General features: G+C 49.2%; 1 protein-coding gene across 1 annotated transcript in view; it reads right to left on the reverse strand.

The window, feature by feature from the left end:
* Nucleotides 1-8,323, reverse strand: part of LOC309579654 (fer-1-like protein 4) — a gene marked incomplete at both ends in the record, with an annotated part of 37,564 nt that extends 29,241 nt beyond the window's left edge. Inside the window, 9 exons of the mRNA XM_082293073.1 lie at nt 84-215; nt 1,355-1,415; nt 1,696-1,860; nt 1,974-2,015; nt 2,612-2,703; nt 4,867-4,966; nt 7,019-7,107; nt 8,099-8,154; nt 8,245-8,323. Coding sequence (XP_082149199.1) covers nt 84-215; nt 1,355-1,415; nt 1,696-1,860; nt 1,974-2,015; nt 2,612-2,703; nt 4,867-4,966; nt 7,019-7,107; nt 8,099-8,154; nt 8,245-8,323 — 816 coding nt within the window. The remainder of the gene's footprint in view (nt 1-83; nt 216-1,354; nt 1,416-1,695; nt 1,861-1,973; nt 2,016-2,611; nt 2,704-4,866; nt 4,967-7,018; nt 7,108-8,098; nt 8,155-8,244) is intronic.
* Nucleotides 8,324-19,915: the final 11,592 nt, after the last annotated feature.

Consider the following 19,915-nt stretch of genomic DNA (forward strand, 5'->3'; position numbering starts at 1 on the left):
TCCCAGGCATCCCTTGCAAGGACAGTCCCAGGCACATGGGACACCAGTGGGGCAAGGACAGAGCCTCTGTCCATGTCACATACTTCATTGTAGAAGGGGCAGTTTGTTGACTTCTGCGTTGCCGTGTGCCTCTTTTCCTCTCCAACCTTGACTACAACAAAGGGGTTGATGTTCACCCCCACCAGCTTCTGTGCTTCAATTACATTAATCCCAACCTGAGAAAATGTGGGAGAAAATCAGCACTCTCCTTGTTTACATCTCCATCCTGAGATTGTTTCAACAATACCAATATGCACGTTTACAGGGCACTCTCAATGCAGAGGTGGATGCTTAGGGCAGGCAAAAACATGGCTGCTGAAATCTGCTACAGCCAGAACAGACCAAAGTGGTATTTGAGATACTTGTTTCTTTCAGACAAGCAAGGAAATAAAGTACTAGAGCCCTAGTACTTTTGACAAGAGCAGACCTTGCCAGCAGCACTTGTACCCTCAGTTCCTGATCCCAAGGGTTGCAAACCCACTGCTCCCACGTGGCGGGATCCACAGAAGCATCTTGGAGAAGATGCTCTTTGTCTCTTCGGTTAATACTCCTCTTTGAATCCTACTGAGATGGACACCATTGGAAAGACTGGAATGCAGCTGTCTCATTTACTGCAACTGCTTATGAGTCTAAGATACACAAGAAATGTTCTCACATTTCCTCTCAGTACAAGTAACTAGGCCATTGTTAAGGTACAGAATAATCACTTCAAGAAAACAGTGGTAGGAAATTCAACCCTCACAAAACCTTCCTGCTTGGTTGATAGGACCAAATGTGAGTCCAGATTGACTTAGAACCAGGGAAGGATTTAAATCCATAGCCAGGCTGGGAGACCTGCCCTGAAATCAATTTAGCCTGATGTCAGATAATCAGCCAGAGCCACAGCTTCCTACCAGCCTCCCAGCATGTCCAAGCAAGCCCCCACATAGCCCTCCAGCCCCAGTCATGTCCCACAGCCGTCCCTAAGGAAGACAGACAGGCCCTGGGAAAGCTGGCAGGCACCAGCCCTGCCTGGTTACTCTCTGAAGCTCTGCTCAGGCAGTGTCTTGCAATTGTACATGTAGCTGATTCCCTTCTCCTGTTTATCCATAGCTAACTACATGGGCTCACTGATACTGGGGCCAGCACTCATGGATGCAGTCCATTCAGGCAACCTTACATCTTGCCCAGGGAAGTCACACAAAATATGATGGTCTTTGTGTTAGAGGCCTTGATGGAGTATGTGGCAATCGGAGAAGCCCAGGCCCACAGCAAGGCAGTAAGGGACTGGCTATGGGGCCAGAGGCAGCTACGGGAACATGCAATGCTGCAGTACCTGGAAGCTCTGCGGGGTTGGGATGGCAAAGAGGTCCCGTGCAGAGCAGAGTCTGGAGCGGCTGCACAGAAAAAAAAGCCCAGGTGAGCAGGTGTTTTTGTCAACATGGACCTGAGTAAATCCCCACCAAGGGAAACAACAGAAAACCTGGCAAATAATGGCCCATTGCCCTAGGAATGAGCAAATCCCCAACACACCCGGTCTAGGGCCATTAGAGATGGAAGATTTCTGACATTTTGCCAAAGCAGACTGCCATGAGCTGCAGGAGTTCTCCATAAGATGCAGCATTTTCTACCCCAGGAACCAAGCAAAGGCAAGAGAGAACAGCATGCCATGGATACCTCTTCACAGGGCTGAAGATGATGCCCGAAGCCTCAATCTCAGATGTATCATATAAATCTTCCTCCTCTTCCTCTTCTTCATCAGTCTCCAGACCTTTTGCCAGCTTCCTGCCTAGTGCAGCAGCCTTCTTGTCCAGTGCCTTCGCTCTCAGCCCCTCGGCAGTCCTGCAAGCCCCACCCCCCCCATGCCATCAGCCATACATCAGCCCTGACAAGTGGGCTGTGCACTGCCCCCCACCCAGGAGGGTGAGCCAAGACATTCAAGTAGGGCTACTTACTCCAGCTGCTCAAATCCAGGATTGCAGATGATTAACTCTGAACTGTAAAAACAAAAGATGTTTTGCTGCAAAGACCAGTGTGCTGTGGTTGTTCCCTGGTGCATTTAAGTAACAGTGGCCCAGCCACACTCCTGCTTATTTCTTGGCGGGGACACCAGCATTTTTCTCTTAAGCTTACCCACTGCCCACCCCATGTGTCTGCTGTTTTCCCTCTAGTGTTCCACAAGTGACACTCTGCAGGCCTTGCTGCTGCCTGTCATCCTGTCTGCCCAGAAACCCACAATTCCCCTGGCTTTGGGCACCACCAGCGTGCCATGGAGTTGCTGGAGGCCAAAGCCATGCTCTCTGCAACTTTGCAACCACAAGCCAGGAAGGCGGCAGAAATGCTCTCAAGGCTGTCCCAGGGAGTCCCAGGACTCCCAGCACCTACAGTGGATCATTGCAGTCAAAGGCTCATTGTGATGACAAGGTATTTTTATCCAAGAGCCCTGCTCCCTTATTGCTGCTGTGGAGTTGAGATGCATCAGCCTGGCCAGAGGTGGAGAGTAAATGAGGCTGGATTGCATCCCAAAGGCTGCCACTGACAAAGGCAGCTGTACAAACTGCCTGGAAATTTGCTCTTCCTAGGATTTCCATACCTGTCTTTCATAGGATAGACAAAATCCTCTTCAACCCAGCTCCCCGCTGAGCCATCTGGAGGCTGGTAGCGCAAATCCAACTCAATGTAGATCTATAAGCAGGAAGTGAAATGGCCTGAGAGCTTGGCAGCCACAAAACAACATCAGAAATGTCACAAAAAGAGAAAGGGGGGGCACGGAAGAAAAAAAGGTGGGAAGCTAGTGGAAAGCAGAAGAAAGGTGGTCACATCCCCACAAGAGGCCTATTTATACCAGACTCCCCTTGTCTGCCTTCATCAACAAGCTAGACAAAACGAAACTCCCCCCTCTGCAGCTTTCCAAAATCCAGGATTCGTTGAATAGAAGCCGGATCAAGTTTACAGATCTACCATAAAGAGGCCCCAAGAGTTGCCTCAAGGCATTTTTGACAAGGGAATTGGGGACAGCCCTGCAGACTGACATGCAGGATTTGGAGCAGTATCTCTAGGGGAGGCACAAGACAGCTGGCAGAGCATCCCTAGGCAGGACAGCTTGGATTAAAATGCCGGAGAAGCCATTAGCACACTGAGAATCTGAATCACAAGAAACATGGAAGGACAGCCAGAGAAGTACAGAGTACACTGGGTATCAGCACAGCCAGCACAGGTCTGGACACTCTTGGTCTCCAGGTAGCCAGCCTGATCTCAAACCAACACAAACACAAGGAATTTCCCAGCAGAGGCCAAAATCACTAGCATGGAGGAGATCACTCCTTAGTAGGCTGATGGGGATGTACAGGCTGGGTTCAGAGCTCAATCCCTGGAAAACACACATTTCTAGGAAAAGAAATGCAGCCCAAGAAAGCAGCAGTACAGTGATCAGGAAAGGCAGCAGCAAAGGCTGGAGGGTGAAGAAACCTGAGATGAAGCTGAATAAAAAGCCAAGGCTCTAAAATCACTCCTTCAAACCGCCAGGAGAAAAAGGGGCCCAAATAACTCAAGTCCCAGAGAAGAACAGGACTTGGACTAGCAGGAAGTCCAGTGGCTTATTCCCACTTTGCTAAAGGAGCAGCCTCTCTCTTGGGGTCACTTCTTTACCAAGCTGAGCTGAGAGGGTCCCAGGCTACTCTTGGATGGGCAGTCTTGCCTGCCCTATTTCTGTCCCCTGCAGCTGTTGTGCAGGCAGGGTTGCACAATCCAAAACTAATCTGGCAAAACTGAATGTGGTTGGGTTTTGGTTGGAGCAGCTCATCAGCACGAGTGTGGCTGTCAGCACAAGGGAAGAGGCACCCAGGGGCAAAGGGCTGGGCCACAGGGTAGCTCTGACCTTACACAGTGGGATCCCTTCAAACCATCACCAGCACCAAGGAGTGCGTCTAATCCCTGTCTCTTTAATAGCATGAACATTTATCCAGTGAGCTGCATGGGCTAAAAATCATCCTGAAAATGCTCAATTTCTACCTGGACCTGCTCTGTGATCCAGGAGTCCAACAACACAAGAAACCTGTGCCTGTGCCACTCAGGCTGGTGGTCTGGTGGCCACAGAGCTGCATTCCATGTGCCACCATGCGGTTTAGTCATACTGCCTGTGTGAAGAGCAAGCAGAGATGCAGCACCTTGCAGGACTGCTGCCTCCACCTCTGCTCTTCCTGCCCTGCTGGCACACAGCTCTGGCAGTCCGGAACCCACTGAGCTGTGCTTGCCACACCAAGCTGGCAGGAAACAGCTCATTTTAGGGTAGCATTCATCTTCTACAAGTGCAAAGGACCCACTGAGCCCCAATGCCAGGGCAGGAGGAGAACAGGACCAGCAGAGTAGAGCAGAGGGGCAGTCAGGTGTCAGAGCAACTCATGCTGTCCCAGACACTGATTAAGCCATCCAGTTAGTGCTAGTGTTTAACCCAAAAGCTTGCTGGAGGTCCCAAGGCACCCTGCCACCTTCCACCTCACTCCATCACTGCAGCAGCCCATGCACATGCACTGTGTGGTGCATGAAGTAGATGAGCTGCCACTTCTACATCCACTGCCCAGACTTGAGAAGGTTTTACTAAGCCTCCCGCTACTCATTCAGGCCCTTGGCAGGTCTCCAGGTTCCCCATGCATTTGTAGATGCTCCTAGAAACCTCTTGGTGGATATGAAGTGTCTGCATCCCTGTGCAGAGACGGCACAAATGCCACAGTGCTTCCCAGCTCAAAGAGCACTTTGGATTCCCCCCCAGCCCACCTAGGGAGTACCACATGAGGCTTCCCACAAAGCCTTACTGATTGGTGATAGCTGGGCTGTCTGTGGAGGACTTACACCAGTGACTCTGTTGTTCTTGTCCACAAGGGACTCCCGCAGGATTAGCCTTCCGGATGTCATCAGGTGCTGAAGGCTGAGGACAAGGGTACCAAGCAGCCTGGAACAAAAAGAGAGACTGCAACAACACTGTACATAGCATCAGCACCTACATCCTGGGGAGTAGTGGGATCTCCACTCTCCTGCTCACAGCCCCTCTGAGCTGCCCTGAAGTGTTTTCCATAGGGAGTCTGGCAGCTGAACACCTGAGACTGACCCTGCAGCAGGTTCTGCCCCCATCCCAGTCATGCCCAGGCAGCTGCTTGCAACTGAGCTGCCATTGATGGTTAAAGGCTTGTGCAGATGCAGACTCATAGAGGGCAAAGGAGGATTTTCCCTTCAGCCGCTCGGCTTCACAGGAGCCAGTCTGTGTCTGGGCACCAAGCAGAGCTGGGGTGACTCTTCCCAGATAAAACTGGAAAACAGAGGCTTTACACAAGGAAATACAGAAATATGACCTAAAGCTATGACCACAGGAATGTCTGCAGCAAGTCAGGCCAAAATTTACCTACTCTGAAGGGGCTTCTCCCTGGAGAAGGGTCATCTGGCTCCCTGCAAGTGGCAGTAAGGCATGCAGGATGGCATTTGCCACTCCTAACTCTGGCTTGTGTGACACTGTCTGCACCCCCCATGTGTACGTGGGCCTCCATCTCCTCGTGGCATCTCTGCTGGCAGCCAGGCTAAGCTCTGCATGAAGCAGAGCTTCCCAATGCGAGCTGGAAACTGCCACTGGAAGAGTTGACTGCCCACCCAAGACTCAGACGAGCAATTGCTCTTCACACATCTCAATTTCAGCTGAGAGCTGTTGGTCTCTTGTATTCCTTCTCACTTCCCTTTTCTCTGAGATACAGAGCCTGTCTGGCTTCCTACCCCCAAGGAAGGAGTCCCTCTGCTCATCCCCCTCATTTCCAGCTTTGCCGGTTTGGTGCTGCTGCCACAGAAAGGATGCACACACAGAAGTCCAGAGACCACAAACAGATACAGTAATGTAACAAATTTTTCTCTTCTGTCCTTCTACACTCTCTTTCTATTTAATTTTGACCATCCCAGTGCACAGACCAACTACTTTTGAACTGTACTGTCTGTCACCTGCCATGATGCTGCTCCCCAGCAGTGGAGGTGTGTGGATATAGTGTCAGTCCACTCATTTCCCACTGGACTCCTTCGCTCCAGACTGTCAGGTCCTACTGTTTTGTTACTGTTTGTGTTATCTCTTTACCCTGTAGCAGTTTCTATTGACATTTCAGTCAGAGACAATACCTCTGATCCAGCTCCCATAAGAAAAACATTCAGGAAACAGTGACACAACATTCTGCCACACTTTCTGCTCTGTGTCTCGCATGTGTTGTGCTCATCTGTTTCCTCCATGCCCTCTCGGACATCTTTGAAAAGGTTTACATTATTAGCTGGTGCGTTTTCCTTCAGTTCTTACAATTTGCTTATCAGAGCTGGCACCTTTCCCTGCATCCTCATGTTTCACACACCCTGAAGGACCATGCCTCTGCTGCCTTTCTTGCTCCGCCACCACTACTCAATCTATCATCTCTATTCTTGGTTTTTCCTGCAGTGTTTTACAACTGTTGGAATAGCCACTGAATTCACAGTATTGTGTCTGTGCCACCTAGAAGCACTTTAAATTCTGGCTGATCTTTTAAATTGAAATTGCTGTCTTATTAAAGGTTAAACCATAACACGATGGGTTCAGGGCTTTTCTACACCGACAGATATGTTGAATTCGGGTGCAGCATGGTCACGATCACCACAAGGACGTTCAGAGTAAGAGCAGGTCCCTCATCTGCAGCAAGGCCTGTCCTTGTAGCTGTCTTTTAGGACCTTGTTTAACCTTTGTCCCAGCTGAGGGTCTGATCTGGATCCTTACGTAGTCCTTGTTACTGCAGGCACAACTAAATCATTCCCCTTATTTAGCTTAATATATACAGCACTGCTGCCCCACCAGAACAACCAGCTCCATCCTTCCTCTATAACTGGCATCCTGCTCATCTTCCTTCCATCAGATTTTCAATAAACATTTTCTATTCCCAGTAGACAATGTAAACACCAGTATGTCTCCTCCCCCACCTCTACTGGTCACCCCAACAATCAAAGGACCCACCTGTTACTGAAGACCTTGCTGCAGTTGTAAACCTTAATGGACAGCGTTTCACCCATGATGAGCTTCCCATAGTGAGGCCAACAAAAGAGCTGCAAACAAATGGAGCAGGAAGGGATAACAACTCATTCTCAGCCACACTTTCCCATGTCTCGTGGGTGGTCAGTTCCCCTGTGAGGTGACCAAGTCCATGGGCATGACAAAAAGCAGGTGTGGTGGGAAGTTACTTTCCTGCTGGCCAGGCAAATCATAGAGCCCCTTCAGCAGCACAGAGCCACAGGTCAGCTGCTAAAGAAGTCAGAGCAGCACCACCCTGGAAAAAGAAGGATGCTTGTGCCTGCTGGGGTCCCTGAGCTGGCAGGTTGTGGAGTGAGACAGAATGCGGGAATGTACAGAGGTACTTGGTGAGAAGAGACCACCCAGGCGAGAGTCATCTGGCTCATAGAAAAGCTGCACCCTGAGGCTTCAACACCCAAAATGGTGGCTGTTCCTCCTGGCCCCCCCACCTTCTCTGCCTTTCTCCAGCCAGCACATTGGCACTGGGACCCGAGCAAGGGACAGGTGGAAACCACCCATTGGCACTGCAGAGGTGGGCTGTCACAGGCTTCAGTGGGGATGGCACTAGAGAGGCAGACATGCTTCCCAGGCCACCTCCATCCCTGCCCCTGCCCACACACACATATGCACTCAAACACACAAGTCCCACTCCTGCCCCACAAGGCATCAACTGTAGTGACAATCTGGCCTTCTGAGGGCAGGGAGAGCTTTGCCTTCAGCTTTGGTATGCCCAGGCTTCCAGGCAGTGTCACTCCGCTGAATTTCAGCTCCTGCAGCGTGTATGCATAGGTCACAGACACAGTGTGAGGGACCCATCTGCCCCTCTGAGCAGAGCGGAAGAAGGACACAGCAGAGAAATTCCCAGGAAACAGTCCAGTGGAAGGTGCCCCTCCCCATGGTGTGGGGATTGGAACTGGATAATATTCAAGGTCCCTTCCAACGCAAACCAATCTATGATTTTATGACCAAGACACTGACCTCTCCCATCCCTGTCCCATATGTTCCACATGATCCCAGTTCCCTCACCTCCTTGAAGACAGCCTCTGGGCCACAGCAGACCTTCCTCGTCTTCTGGGTGAAACCTTGAGGAGAGGAGGCGTAAAGGTGCTGGCAGGGGAAGGCAGCCCCCAGCCCTCAACCCCCAAAGCCCCCCCCCGCCCCCCGAAGCCCACCTCGGAAGCTGAGATGCACCTGCCGCTCGCCATGGCCTGGCAGCTGGGAGAGCCGCCGGACACCGACGCTGAGCGCCATGGAGCCAGCGGCGGGCCCTGCTGCCCCTCGCTCAGCCGTGCACTGCCAGAGTGACTCAGCCCCGACTCACCCAGCCGGTCTGGCCAGACACTCCACACCCCAGTGCCCCATGGGCTGGGCAGCCCCTACTGAGGGACACGGGGAGAAGGGGGAAACCCTGCCTGTACTGCCTCCCTCAACCCAGGGGCACCGGGCTGAGCCCCCCAGAATACGCCTCTGCCGGCTGAGGGAGCCCCGGGCTGCTGGGGGACCCCCGGGGAGCACTGCAGGAAACAGCAGAAGTGAACCCATCACATGGCCACGCTTCAGCTGGTGCCTGGAGGGACAGGGGCTGCTGAATTCAGAACTGAAAGACACGGGCTGTGAATACAGAGCCTGGCTCTGCTTTCAGCCACCCCAGCCCTGTGCCTTCCCCAGCACAAAATCACAGGTCCTGTGGCTAAAACCCTCCAAAACAAACAGAGGGAGGGTGGGAAAGGACAGCTCATCACAGCCCTCAGATTGTGAGGGTTGGGCTCTCCTGACACGAGGAAACAGCACACGCTCAGCAGCCCCTGAGTGGCTGGCTCAGTGGAGGTAGAATGCCAGAGCACTTTAGGACAGCGGCTGCAGCCCATCTGCCAGATCTCTGCAGGGCAGAGACAAGCATCAAAATCCACAGGCAGTGGGGGCAGGAGCTTCAGCTGCTCCACAGGGTGCTGGCAACCTCACAAGGAGGGGGAGGAGGGAGACCTGGGCCAGATGGTGCCAGAAACCGGCTGTGCTCCCTACTGCAGCCCCCGGGCCTAATCCAGCTCATCCCATCTACACGAGAGCTGATAGAGATGCCAGAGCACTTCCAAAGCACAAATTCAGGCCAGATTAAAGCAGTCAAACAATCACGAGCTGAGCAAATTTTGGAGACCATTTCTTTCTCCTGGGTGTCTGGTTCTCCCTCTCAGCAGCTAGCACCAGTGATAGGAAAGATGTGTGCTAACGTCTTTACAAACAATTTAATGGGTGAAGCTATGGGTGTTAACGTCTTTGAAATGGGTCTTAATGTCTCTACTAACTTTGGGCAGCATGTTTGTTGCAGAGCCCAGACCGCTTTTGGCTCCTGAAACAGACAAGTGTGCCTGCACAAGCCTGACTTTCTGAACTTTGGGGTAAAATGACATGTGGTAGGCAGTTCGGGAAGGCTGTACCTTCCTAGTACCTCAGCCAACGGGGAAAGGAAGAGGGCAACATGCGGCCGGGAGTTTAGGATTAAAGGAGGCTGCGCCCTCGAGAGTGAAACCCCCGCGGGCGTGCACCCCAGTGGACTCTCTCCCTTTATTTGAGTAACATTGCAGGACTCCTCTGTCTCCTTTGTGGACACGGGCTTTTCCCAGAGGGATTTTCCGTACACCTGCATCCACACATCCTGTACAGGGTACCTCGCAGCGGGGCAGGGTGGCTTATTCAGCTCCACAAACACCAAGGAGTGAATCATACCTGTGTAATGCCAGTTGCTTCAAAGCAAGCCCTGCGGATATTCCCCTCTTGCACAAACACTTCCTGGAGCACCTGGAAAGCAGTGTTTGGGGCGGTGGAAGCATGCTGTGGTGGGAGGATGAGGCTTCACCATGGTCTTAGCTACAGGAGTATTCTACCCACCTCTACATCGTTTCTGATGAACTGTTGATCATTTGTAGGAGCTGCCCAGTGCACCCCCAACCCCTCAGGCTATGAGCTGGGTGTTAAATAAGATAAGGAAGGCGAAGCAAACCTGCGACGCCGCAGGGCAGAGTTTCTTTTTCTTCACACCAATGGCTCAGCTGTGGTAACTCCCTCCGGGGAAGCACCAGCACAGTCCCACCCAGCCTGAGGGGTCAATCTTTGCTAATGGACCATAGAGGACTCAATGGCACCAGCACAATAGGCAGCTACAACACCATCACTGACTCTAAAAATGTCCCATGACTCACAGTGTTATCTCACGAATTGTCAAACTCCCCGCCCTGAGAGAGGTACTGAGCATTCCCACCTGAACCTGAAAGAAATGAGAGTGTTATAAATGTATTGTGATGTTGGCTTTTCGCATGTTATATAATTGTTATGAATGTATTGTGATGTTGGCTTTTTGCATGTTACTTAATGTTGGAGAAACTTTGCCTAGGTTCTATGATGTAATGCATGGTATTGTGAAAAACGAGGTTCACTCTCCTGTGAGAATTTAAAGGGTTTAATATAAAGACAATAAGAGACACATAAAATAAAGCAAAGGGATAACGACCGGGTGCCTTGGCGCTCTGCCAAGAGCACACCTGATGCTCGAGGTGAGTCCTTTTTACACCATTTTTACTGTCTCTTCTCTATTCATATTAAAACTTTTCCCGGAGCTGTTCTGCATGGCCACTCCTTGGTTCCGCCTTTTTAGAGCATGCGTAGTCTTCGGCCTTGTGGTTTTATTTCTTTTGATTCTTGGGGTTGGGCCCGCTAGGTAAGAGTCGATGGTGGGGTGGATCTCTGAATTCTCCAGACAGTCAGGGTTGATTGCAGCTTTGGGCCTCTTTGCCCCCCGGGCAGAGCGGTGATAGCGGCTCTCGGACCCTCCTGGCTGCCCTTTCTCCGGGCGGAGCAGCCTTTGGGCCCTTTTGTTCTCTGGACAAAGTGTTGATCAGCAGCTCCTTGGGCCTCATCCTCTGCTCCCTTGGAGGTTCTCTTACTTGCTCACACTTGCTAACATTCTTGCTAAAAAGAGAGAAAACTACATCCACACAGCAAAAAAAGCATTTCTAACATTGTATAATATCTATCTTTATACTTTGCGAGAAGCCAATATTATAATATATGTTTATAACAGTATAGAATGCCTATTGTTCATGTAGTCGGTTTGGAGAAGGTGGGCAGAGAGAGAGAGTCCTCACATTCCTGGAGTATCTTATCAGAGAAAAAGAAGACCCGAAACCAGAGATAAGAATTGATGGAGGGAGCAGAGACGGAATGGAGCCAAGGAGGAAGATACAGTTGATGGGGTGATACACAGAAACTCCAAAGAATTTATGAATCATGCATGATGGTGATGAATATGCAATAAGAGATGTACGTATAAAGACGATCTTTTGGACGTAGAGGTGTGCCTTTGGCTCTGCCAAAGCACCTGGCCGTAATATCCTTTTTGCTATTGTCTCCTAATTGTCCCTTTTATTAAACTCTAATTAAAATTTAACAAAGAGTGAACCTCGTTTTTCACAATTTGGTGCCCGTACGGGGAAAAGGCCTCATCTCTGAGATCTCCTGGGGAACCCAGAGCAGGGGGTGCCCCCGCCCGCTTTTGGCGGCCTCGCTTTGTGCTTCCCGGCGGGGTCAGGGGGGTTTGCAGTCAAACACCCGGAGGGCAAGAGAGGAGACAAAGCAACAAGAACGGAAAGAAAAGGCTCCCTAAGATACCGCGACAGTTAAACCTTGTGTGCGAAGACTCAGAGAAAGGTGAGTAATTTTTCTTTCCTCTTTCTTTTTTTTTTTTTTTTTTTTTTTTTTTTTTTTTTTTTTTGAGCGGATACGGGGGATGAAAGTGTGTGCATGAGACGCGGGCTGGTTACCCCAGAGCTGCGAAGCGAGTGTGGAGCCTCTGAGGCTGCGGCTCTGCTCTGCCGCGAGGGAAGCAGTCAGTAAAGAGGTGAAGCCAAAGATAAAAGGAGTGAGACAAGCCCCGGTTTAACTGGGACTGGGTGTCAGGGGAGGGATTGGATCCCTTGAAGGAGGGGAGTCAAGAGTTTCCTAGTACAAACCACAAGGAAACGAGACTAAAAGTAAAAAAGCCCCTAAAGAATTGCCAGGTTGAGGATTGGATCCGAGAGATTTAGGTTTTGAGACTGCCGGATTGGGGATTAAAAATTCCAAGAAATCCGGGTTTAATTCTGCCGAATTGAGGATTGATCCAAGAGATTTAGGTTTTAAGACTGTTGAATTGAGGGTTGATTCCAAGAGATTCCAGCTCAATTCTGCCAAATTGAGTATTACTCCAAGAAATTTAGGTTTTGAGACTGCCAGACTGAGGATTAAATTCCAAGAAATCTGGGCTTAATTCTGCTAAATTGAGGATTACTCCAAGAAATTTGGGTTTTGAGACTGTCCAATTGAGGGTTGGATCCAAGAACTTTAGGCTTAATTCTGCTAAACTGAGGATTAATCCAAGAAACCTGGAACATTGGGCCGAGGGGTGAATATTGGCCAACAATTTGAAATTAAAAGGTACCTTAATCTTGTGTGGTTGTGACTGATAGCGCTTAAGAGAAGTTGGAACAATAAAAAGGATAGAGTGAGAATGAATGAAAATGTATGTGATAGAAATGTTAAGCCTTGAAATACAACTTTATTTTCTGGAGGGAGGTATATTTTATTAAGAGATGGGAACTTTTGTATTCTAGGAGAAGAAAGGGGAAAGAGGTGGTGGGGTCCGAATAGTTGTTTGTTTTGTTGGTTTTTATTAAAAAAAAAAAAAAAGTGGGAAACAAAGGCCTGGGAAGGATAGATAAGATTCTGAGAAAATGGGACATAAAACTAGTAAACAAGAGTTAGGGAATAAAAAAGGGAATAGAGGCATGCCAGCGGAGATACCCCAGGAAAGCCCTCTGGGAGTTATGTTAGCTGACTGGAATACTAACCCAAATACAAGGGAAAAAAGAGCAAAGTCAAAATGTTTAGCAGGGGGAAGTTCCGAGCGCAGGGAAGCTGGCCGAAGTCACGATACGAACACCAATACGATTTGAGCATCGTGCTTCCTTTCTTGTTTACTTACACTCACATCTACTTTACAAAGCTTCATGCCCTATTCCCACGGGACAGCCTCTAAGCAGCGGGGGAGTCAACCAGCGTGTAACTTTTCCCAAGGCTGTTGAAGGCTGCCTGCTGCCAGGTGTCTTTCTGGCGTATTTGCAGCCTGAGGCCCCTTCAGGGGTTCTTCTGCAGCAGCCCTGGGTTGCCCAAACTCTCCTGGGCTATCATATGCCCCTGTTCCACAAGGAATCCCTCTATAAAAACGATACAGTTTTGTATGTTAGATTGGGCCGAGAAGGAAATAAGATCTGACCATGTTTTCTGGCCCAGATATGGCTCTTTTGACGTTTGGATCTGTTAGGCTTTACAAGTATTTGTAAATTCAAAAGAATACTTTAACACAGAAGAAAGCAAGTACACTTCATGCTGGGTGGGAAACATAGAGCCTAAGGGGATAAAATTTTTTAAGTTGTCCGAGACCCAAGGAAAGGAGCAAAGGGAAAGCAGGAAAGAGAAGGGCTGGGAGCCCCTGGAAGCATCGCCCCCTCCACTCCCGCCTGTCTCGCCCCAAGCCCAGGCTCCTGTGGCGCCGCTCGCAGCTGCAGCGCCGCTCCCGGAGCCCGAGGTCGCGCCTGTGCCGGCTCTCAGGCACCGCCCGCGGCTCCACCGCTTGTCCCAGCGGCGGCGGCTCCGCCGGTAGCCCCGCTGTTCCCGCCGCCCCCTCCAGCCCCTGCGGCTCCAGCGGTAGCCCAGCCCGCCGCTTTCGGTGTCCCTGTGCCCGGCCCTAGCCCAGCTCTCTGCTCCACACCAGCCCAGCCCGCCGGTTTCGGTGTCCCTGTGCCCGTCCCTAGCCCGGCTCTCCGCTCCACACCAGCCCAGCCCACCGCTTTCGGTGCCCCTGTGCCCGTCCCTAGCCCGGCTCTCCGCTCCACACCAGCCCAGCCCGCCGCTTTTGGGGCCCACCCCGGCCCCGCCCCGGCTCCGGCCCCGCTCCCGATGTCCGCGGCCGTTCCAGCAGCTCCTGCCCCCGCTGCGTTCTCTGCCGCGGCTCCATTGAACCCGGCTTCGGCCTCGCGGGCCGCGCTGGGCCCGCCGGCAGCTCAAAGTCCGGCCACCGTGGCTGCTGCGGACCCGTGCAGAGGGTCCACGCCAGACTCTGGTATCCACAGGAAGAGCTTGTCCCCTTGGCAGTTCTGGCGGCAGTCCCTCCCTATGCCCCCCCACTCCTGGAGGAATCAGCTTCGGAGAGGACTCCTACCCCCTACGCCCCCTCCCTCGCCTGCACCGTTCCCCTGGCAACGACCGCTTCTGCTGCTCCTCTTAAAGACAAAGCAAAACACCAAAGTACGGGGAGCTCAGTTACAGAACAGCCCTCTCCCGACACCCCCCAAGACAGGAAAGAAGTATCATAAGAGAAAAAGGACACAAGAATTGGGATGGGGAGGAATACTTCCACTCCAAACAGACCGAATTGACCACTGTACTCGCCACCAAGAAGATCACATACCCCTGCTGTGGGCAGCAGCCCCGTCATAGGCACGGGGGGTGGAGGTATCAGCCATATCGGACCTCTGTTATTCCTTTATCTGTCACTCCTCTTTTGTCTCTTCCCTCTGGGGATACCGACACAGCCATGCCATAGGTGTTACCGAAAGCTGTATATGGAAAAACACTGAGGTTCCTTTTTCATTGCGCATACCCATGTCAACAGTTATAACCCGCCCACATTAGGAACAAGTGGTAGCACGTTAGGAAGTAAATGTCCAAAAGGGGAAAGATGGATTTGTTTCACATATATTGTTGGGAATAAAGTCTCAGGCTTAGTAAAAGAACCAAACTGGTCAGGCATTGGAATTACTAGCTAGCCAACAAAGCCAAACAAGAGCAGCGGTGTATCAGAATAGGTTGGCTTTAGACTATCTATTGGCTGAAGAAGGAGGTGTTTGTGGAAAATTTAATACATCAGATTGTTGTTTGAAGATAGATGACCATGGGGATGCCATCCTAGATATAGCCAAAAATATCAGAAAAATAGCCCATGTACCAGTCCAAAAGTGGGAATCCGCACTAAAACTTAGCTGGTGGGATAATGTATTGGGAATAGAAGTGTGGAAGAAGCTAGGCTTCTTCCTTTTATGTGGCACCGCAGGCTTGATATTTCTCCCTTGCCTGATCCCCTGTTTCATTTGATTAATATCTACTGCGTCCTCCATCATTTTGAGAGGCCCTATGGAAAATGCCCCATTGGTCTCTCCCTTTATTCATGAATAAAGCTATGGGACTCCTCTGTTTCCTTTTTGGACATAAAACTCTGGCACTGTGGATTAATTTTCCTAACAAACCTGAGTATATATAATCTTTGGGCCTGGGGACTTCAGGTACCACCACTCGATGAATTTGGAGGAGGACCAGAACTTCAACAGGACTGGTACCATCCTGACCAACAGGGTGCCAGGTTTTATTCAGTCTTCATCGGTTAAAACCAGTTTTCTCTGTATCATTGTATTATAATCTCTTTAATAAATTGTAACTCTGACCTGTAATCTCTCTTAAGATTGTTGAGTGGGGTTCATTTCTTCCACCAGTTTACTTTCAAACCAGCACAACCATGCAGCAATAAAACATAGCAGACTGACAACATTTGGCACCACTTTTGTGAATCCAAATAAGTAAGCCCATCAGTTTAGAACAGACAAAGCTCAGTGTGCTGGCCCCACATCCAGTCATGGGTAGTGAATCGTGCTGCAACCGGGCCAGGAGACACTTCAGAGACAGTCAGAGAAGTGGGTGTTTGCTTTATTCGGCGCGCCAGGTGTGTGGGGATCGCTCCTCCAAACACACACACACCGGTGCTCTCTACAACACAGTATTATGGGTTAAATGATGAATATTCATCACGTTCCTTGGGACAGGTGTGGTTATACAAATTATTTCTCGGAAGTCATTAGCATATGGGCCACACATGCGCTGTGTGTCCTGGTGGTCGTGCTGAGGAAGACCTCTCCTCTTCCTCGGGGGTCTTTCTGATGAAGACCAGTAGTCATCCTCTCATGAACTTTTCACCTTTCTCCCTGGGCATGTGTAGTCCTCTGAGGAATGATTCAGCAGTCTCTGAGATAATCCTTGTCCCCTCTAACTTGACAAGATTAGGGTGAATTCGGCTTCTCAGGCTTTGTAATTAACATCTTCTGTCTGAACTAACATTTGCTGTCTCCCAATAGTTAACTTGTGCTTACATGAGTTAAGTTATTGACTGCCCCTTCTTCAATCCCCCCTTTTCTTTGGTTATTTGTAATTCTTTACAAATCTCACATGTCTTTAAAGCAAGTACCCTTCTCTATCTTATTTCTAAGTTTGTGCTTGTGCCATTGAGCATAAGCATCGTGATTCCAAGTACATGATATCATACATCAGTAACTACTAATACAAACAGTAAGTAAGAATGCAATAACACAAATAGCTATTACAAACAATTGTTTAAGCCAGGATAAGTTGGGTAACCATGCTGTAAGTTTGCCCCATACCTCTTTAAACCCCCAAGAAGTGTCATCCAAGGTGATCTGATGTAGTGTCCGTGTTTTTTCCAGAACTGTCTGCAAATCTATTTCTATTCGTTTGTCTAAATCAACATAGCTACAACAGCTTGTATTTATAACTGTACATACTCCTTCCTTGGCATACAGTAAATCTAATGCAAATCTATTCTGTATGGCTAACTGTGAGATGTTCTTAATCTTGATTTGCTGTGTTCTTATGGCATCTGCACTGGCATTCATTATGGTTTTTACAGTAGCAGAAAGGTTCACTATTGCTTTCTCTAGTTCGCTTACTCTGAGTCCCAGTATAAACCATCGGGCAAAGCTGTGAAATCTAGTGGGCCTATCTGTTAAGGGGTTTGATGTCCTTTTGGTCCTCTGTATAAAAGTTCAGAGCAAGCCTTGTAGTTGAGAAACAACAGTAATGTGGGGAAATACCGGTCCTATGGCACAGCGGCCTTGCCACCCCAAGGGTAAAACTTTATAGGCATTGTGACCACTTATCCAGTACCAACCCTGCCCTGTGGGCACCAGCCAACCCTTGGGCTTTGGTCCTTGTCTTGTCTGATTCTTATTCCACATGTTAGCCCCCCCATAGGTCCAGAATTCTGAGCAGTTGGGGTACCTGCCTATAAATATTAAGTTCCCACATTTGGAGTCTGTCTTATTCCCTCCTGAGTTTTTAGGTACAGATTCTTCCCAGCACCTCTGCACACAGGATACTGGCGAGGACCCAAGTATTGGCTCTTCAAACTCCTACTTCCACTGAAGTTGATCTAGGGATATGTTGAAATAATGTGAAAGCCTGCTAGTACTAAGTGCAGCATAGATTGTTGTTGTATTAGGAAATGTTGCCCCAACCAAAGGAAAGCCTCTAGCAGAATTCTCAGGCAGCTGAGAACATATCCAGCAATCAGTTAGATTAAAATTCTCAACAACACCTTTGAGCAATCAAAGGTATGTATTCTGGTCCCATGTGCCTGCCCCAATTACCAGTGTTATCTTTATGTTGTGTTGATTTTTCGTAGTTGAAGGTGCAGAGGTCCTGTTCTTCTTGCCTCCCACTCTGCTTTGGCACAGGTTTGGTCCTGGTATAATGGATCCAGGTCGGTTTTCCTTGTACTTTAATTGCTGTATGAGTGGTCAGCAGTGTCTGATAAGGTTCTTCCCATTTCTCCTGGAGTGGATCCCCTGAAAGAGACTTAACATAAACCCAGTCCCCTGGTTTCACATTATGAAAGGCTTTATCAGGTGGTGGCGGTTGACAGTTAACAACTGTAGTGCATCTTGATTGTAATTTTTGACCTAAATGTTTAGCAAAGCCATGGGCAGAGTCTGATAACAATATAAATTAGTTTCTTGACAAATTTTGGCTAATTGTTGTTTTATTAAGTGATTCATCTTTTCCACTTGCCTACTTGCCTGAGGCCTGTATGGTGTATGTAACTGCCAGTGTATGCCCAGTAGATGGCTCACTCCCTGCACCACCTGGGCTACCAAGTGTGATCCTCTGTCAGAATTAATTTCTCTGGGTACCCCAAATCGTGGAATAATTTCTCATATTAAAGCTTTAACAATTTCTCTAGCCTTGTTTGTTCTACAAGGGAAAGCTTCTGGCCAACCAGAGAAAGTGTCTGTGAGGACTAGAAGGTACTTGTATCCCCCCTTCCTAGGTAATTCAGAAAAGTCAATTTGCCACACATCCCCTGGTAAAACTCCTTTAGTGATACTTTCTGTGCTTAGCCTAACCGTGGTATTAGGGTTGTTTTTAAGACAGATTTCACAAGTGGAAGTTATGTCCTCAATTGTTTCCTTTAATTTTGATGCTGTCACTTTGTCCTTCAAATGGTTATATAAAGCATCAACTCCCCATGTGTCTTAGAATGTTTGCTTTGGATGAATAATTTTAGCAGTTTTCTGGATATTACAATGAGATCCTTTATTCTAGCCCACCCATCAGATCCTATTTGTCCCTTCCCTTCTTGCATCCAATTTAAATCATCAGTGTCATATGGTGGGGGTTTTTTACCCATAAGGATGTTAGAAGGGATTAGAGCAAGGGCTTGAATTTGATCCCTGCCAGCCACTGCCTTTGCTGTTTTGTCTGCCATAGCATTTCCCAGTTCAGGGATAGTGTTACCCAGGGAGTGTCCCTTACAATGCATTATAGCCTCTTTTGAAGGTTTTATCACTGCTTCCGGTAACTGTACAATTTCAGTAGCGTGCTTGATTTGTTTCTTCTGTGAGGTCAATAAACTTCTTTCTTTCCAGATAGCCCCGTGAGCATGTACCACCCCAAAAGCATACCTTGAATCAGTCCAAATGTTGATAGGTTTTCCTTCAGCTAATGCCAAGGCTTGAGTTAGGGCTATTCTTTCAGCTATACCTAAAACATGAGCCAAAAACCACCACAGCCAAAAACCCCCAAAACCAGAGAACCAACTTCTTCCTTCCCACAAAGCCACGCTCTGCCACTCTTGTCTAATACCAAGCTCTCTCCTCCAGCAACTTGGACACTGTTCACTCTTTCTAATAGACAATATCACTTGCTAATACATGTACACAAAACCCAAGCTCCACAACTGTTTCCACACTAGGCATGGGATTTCAAAAGGGAAATTAGTGTTGGGGCCTGGGTGTTCTCAATTCAGTAACTAAAATCTTTCTCCTCTAAAATCTGCCCCCTTCCCTTTGGACAGTAAGGTTGAATTCCAAACCAACAGTTTATATGATTTATCCTCGTTCACTCTTTGCCAAACGCTTCGCTTTTCTCTGGCCGAGCCCGGCGCCGGGGTATGGAACCGCAGATAGAGCTCCTCACTCGCTCCACACTTTGACAGCACGTCTCATCCACTCTCACTCACACAGCAGCAGAACAGCAACAGACAAAACACAAATAGCCGTACAATAGCGCATGACAGCGGGGTCCAAGCCCTTAAAGGTACCTTTCACAGTGCGGTCCAACCCCGGGGGGTCCAACCCCTTAAAAGTACTTTTCCTCTTGCCCAGGACTAATTTTGGGAGACCCAGTCTTCCTCAGGACTTTCGACCCACCCTCAGGGACTCGAACCCTGGACCTGCAGGTATTTTGTGTTGAAAGGAATAGCAAATCCCTTAAATTGGTGCAGATGGTCCTTGTCTGCCCCCGCCGTGAGCCAAAGGACAGCTGAGCTCCCCATGAAAATTCAGGGCCATAACTGGGAGGTCTGCTTATCCCTGCATCAGGCAGCCGGGCAGAGTTAGGATCCCATCTGGGATGCCAGTCAAATCACCACAAACTGGGCCAGGAGACACTTCAGAGACAGAGTCAGAGAAG

Source organism: Coloeus monedula (assembly GCF_965178545.1).
Source record: "Coloeus monedula genome assembly, chromosome: 17".
NCBI classification, from domain to species: Eukaryota; Metazoa; Chordata; class Aves; order Passeriformes; family Corvidae; genus Coloeus; species Coloeus monedula.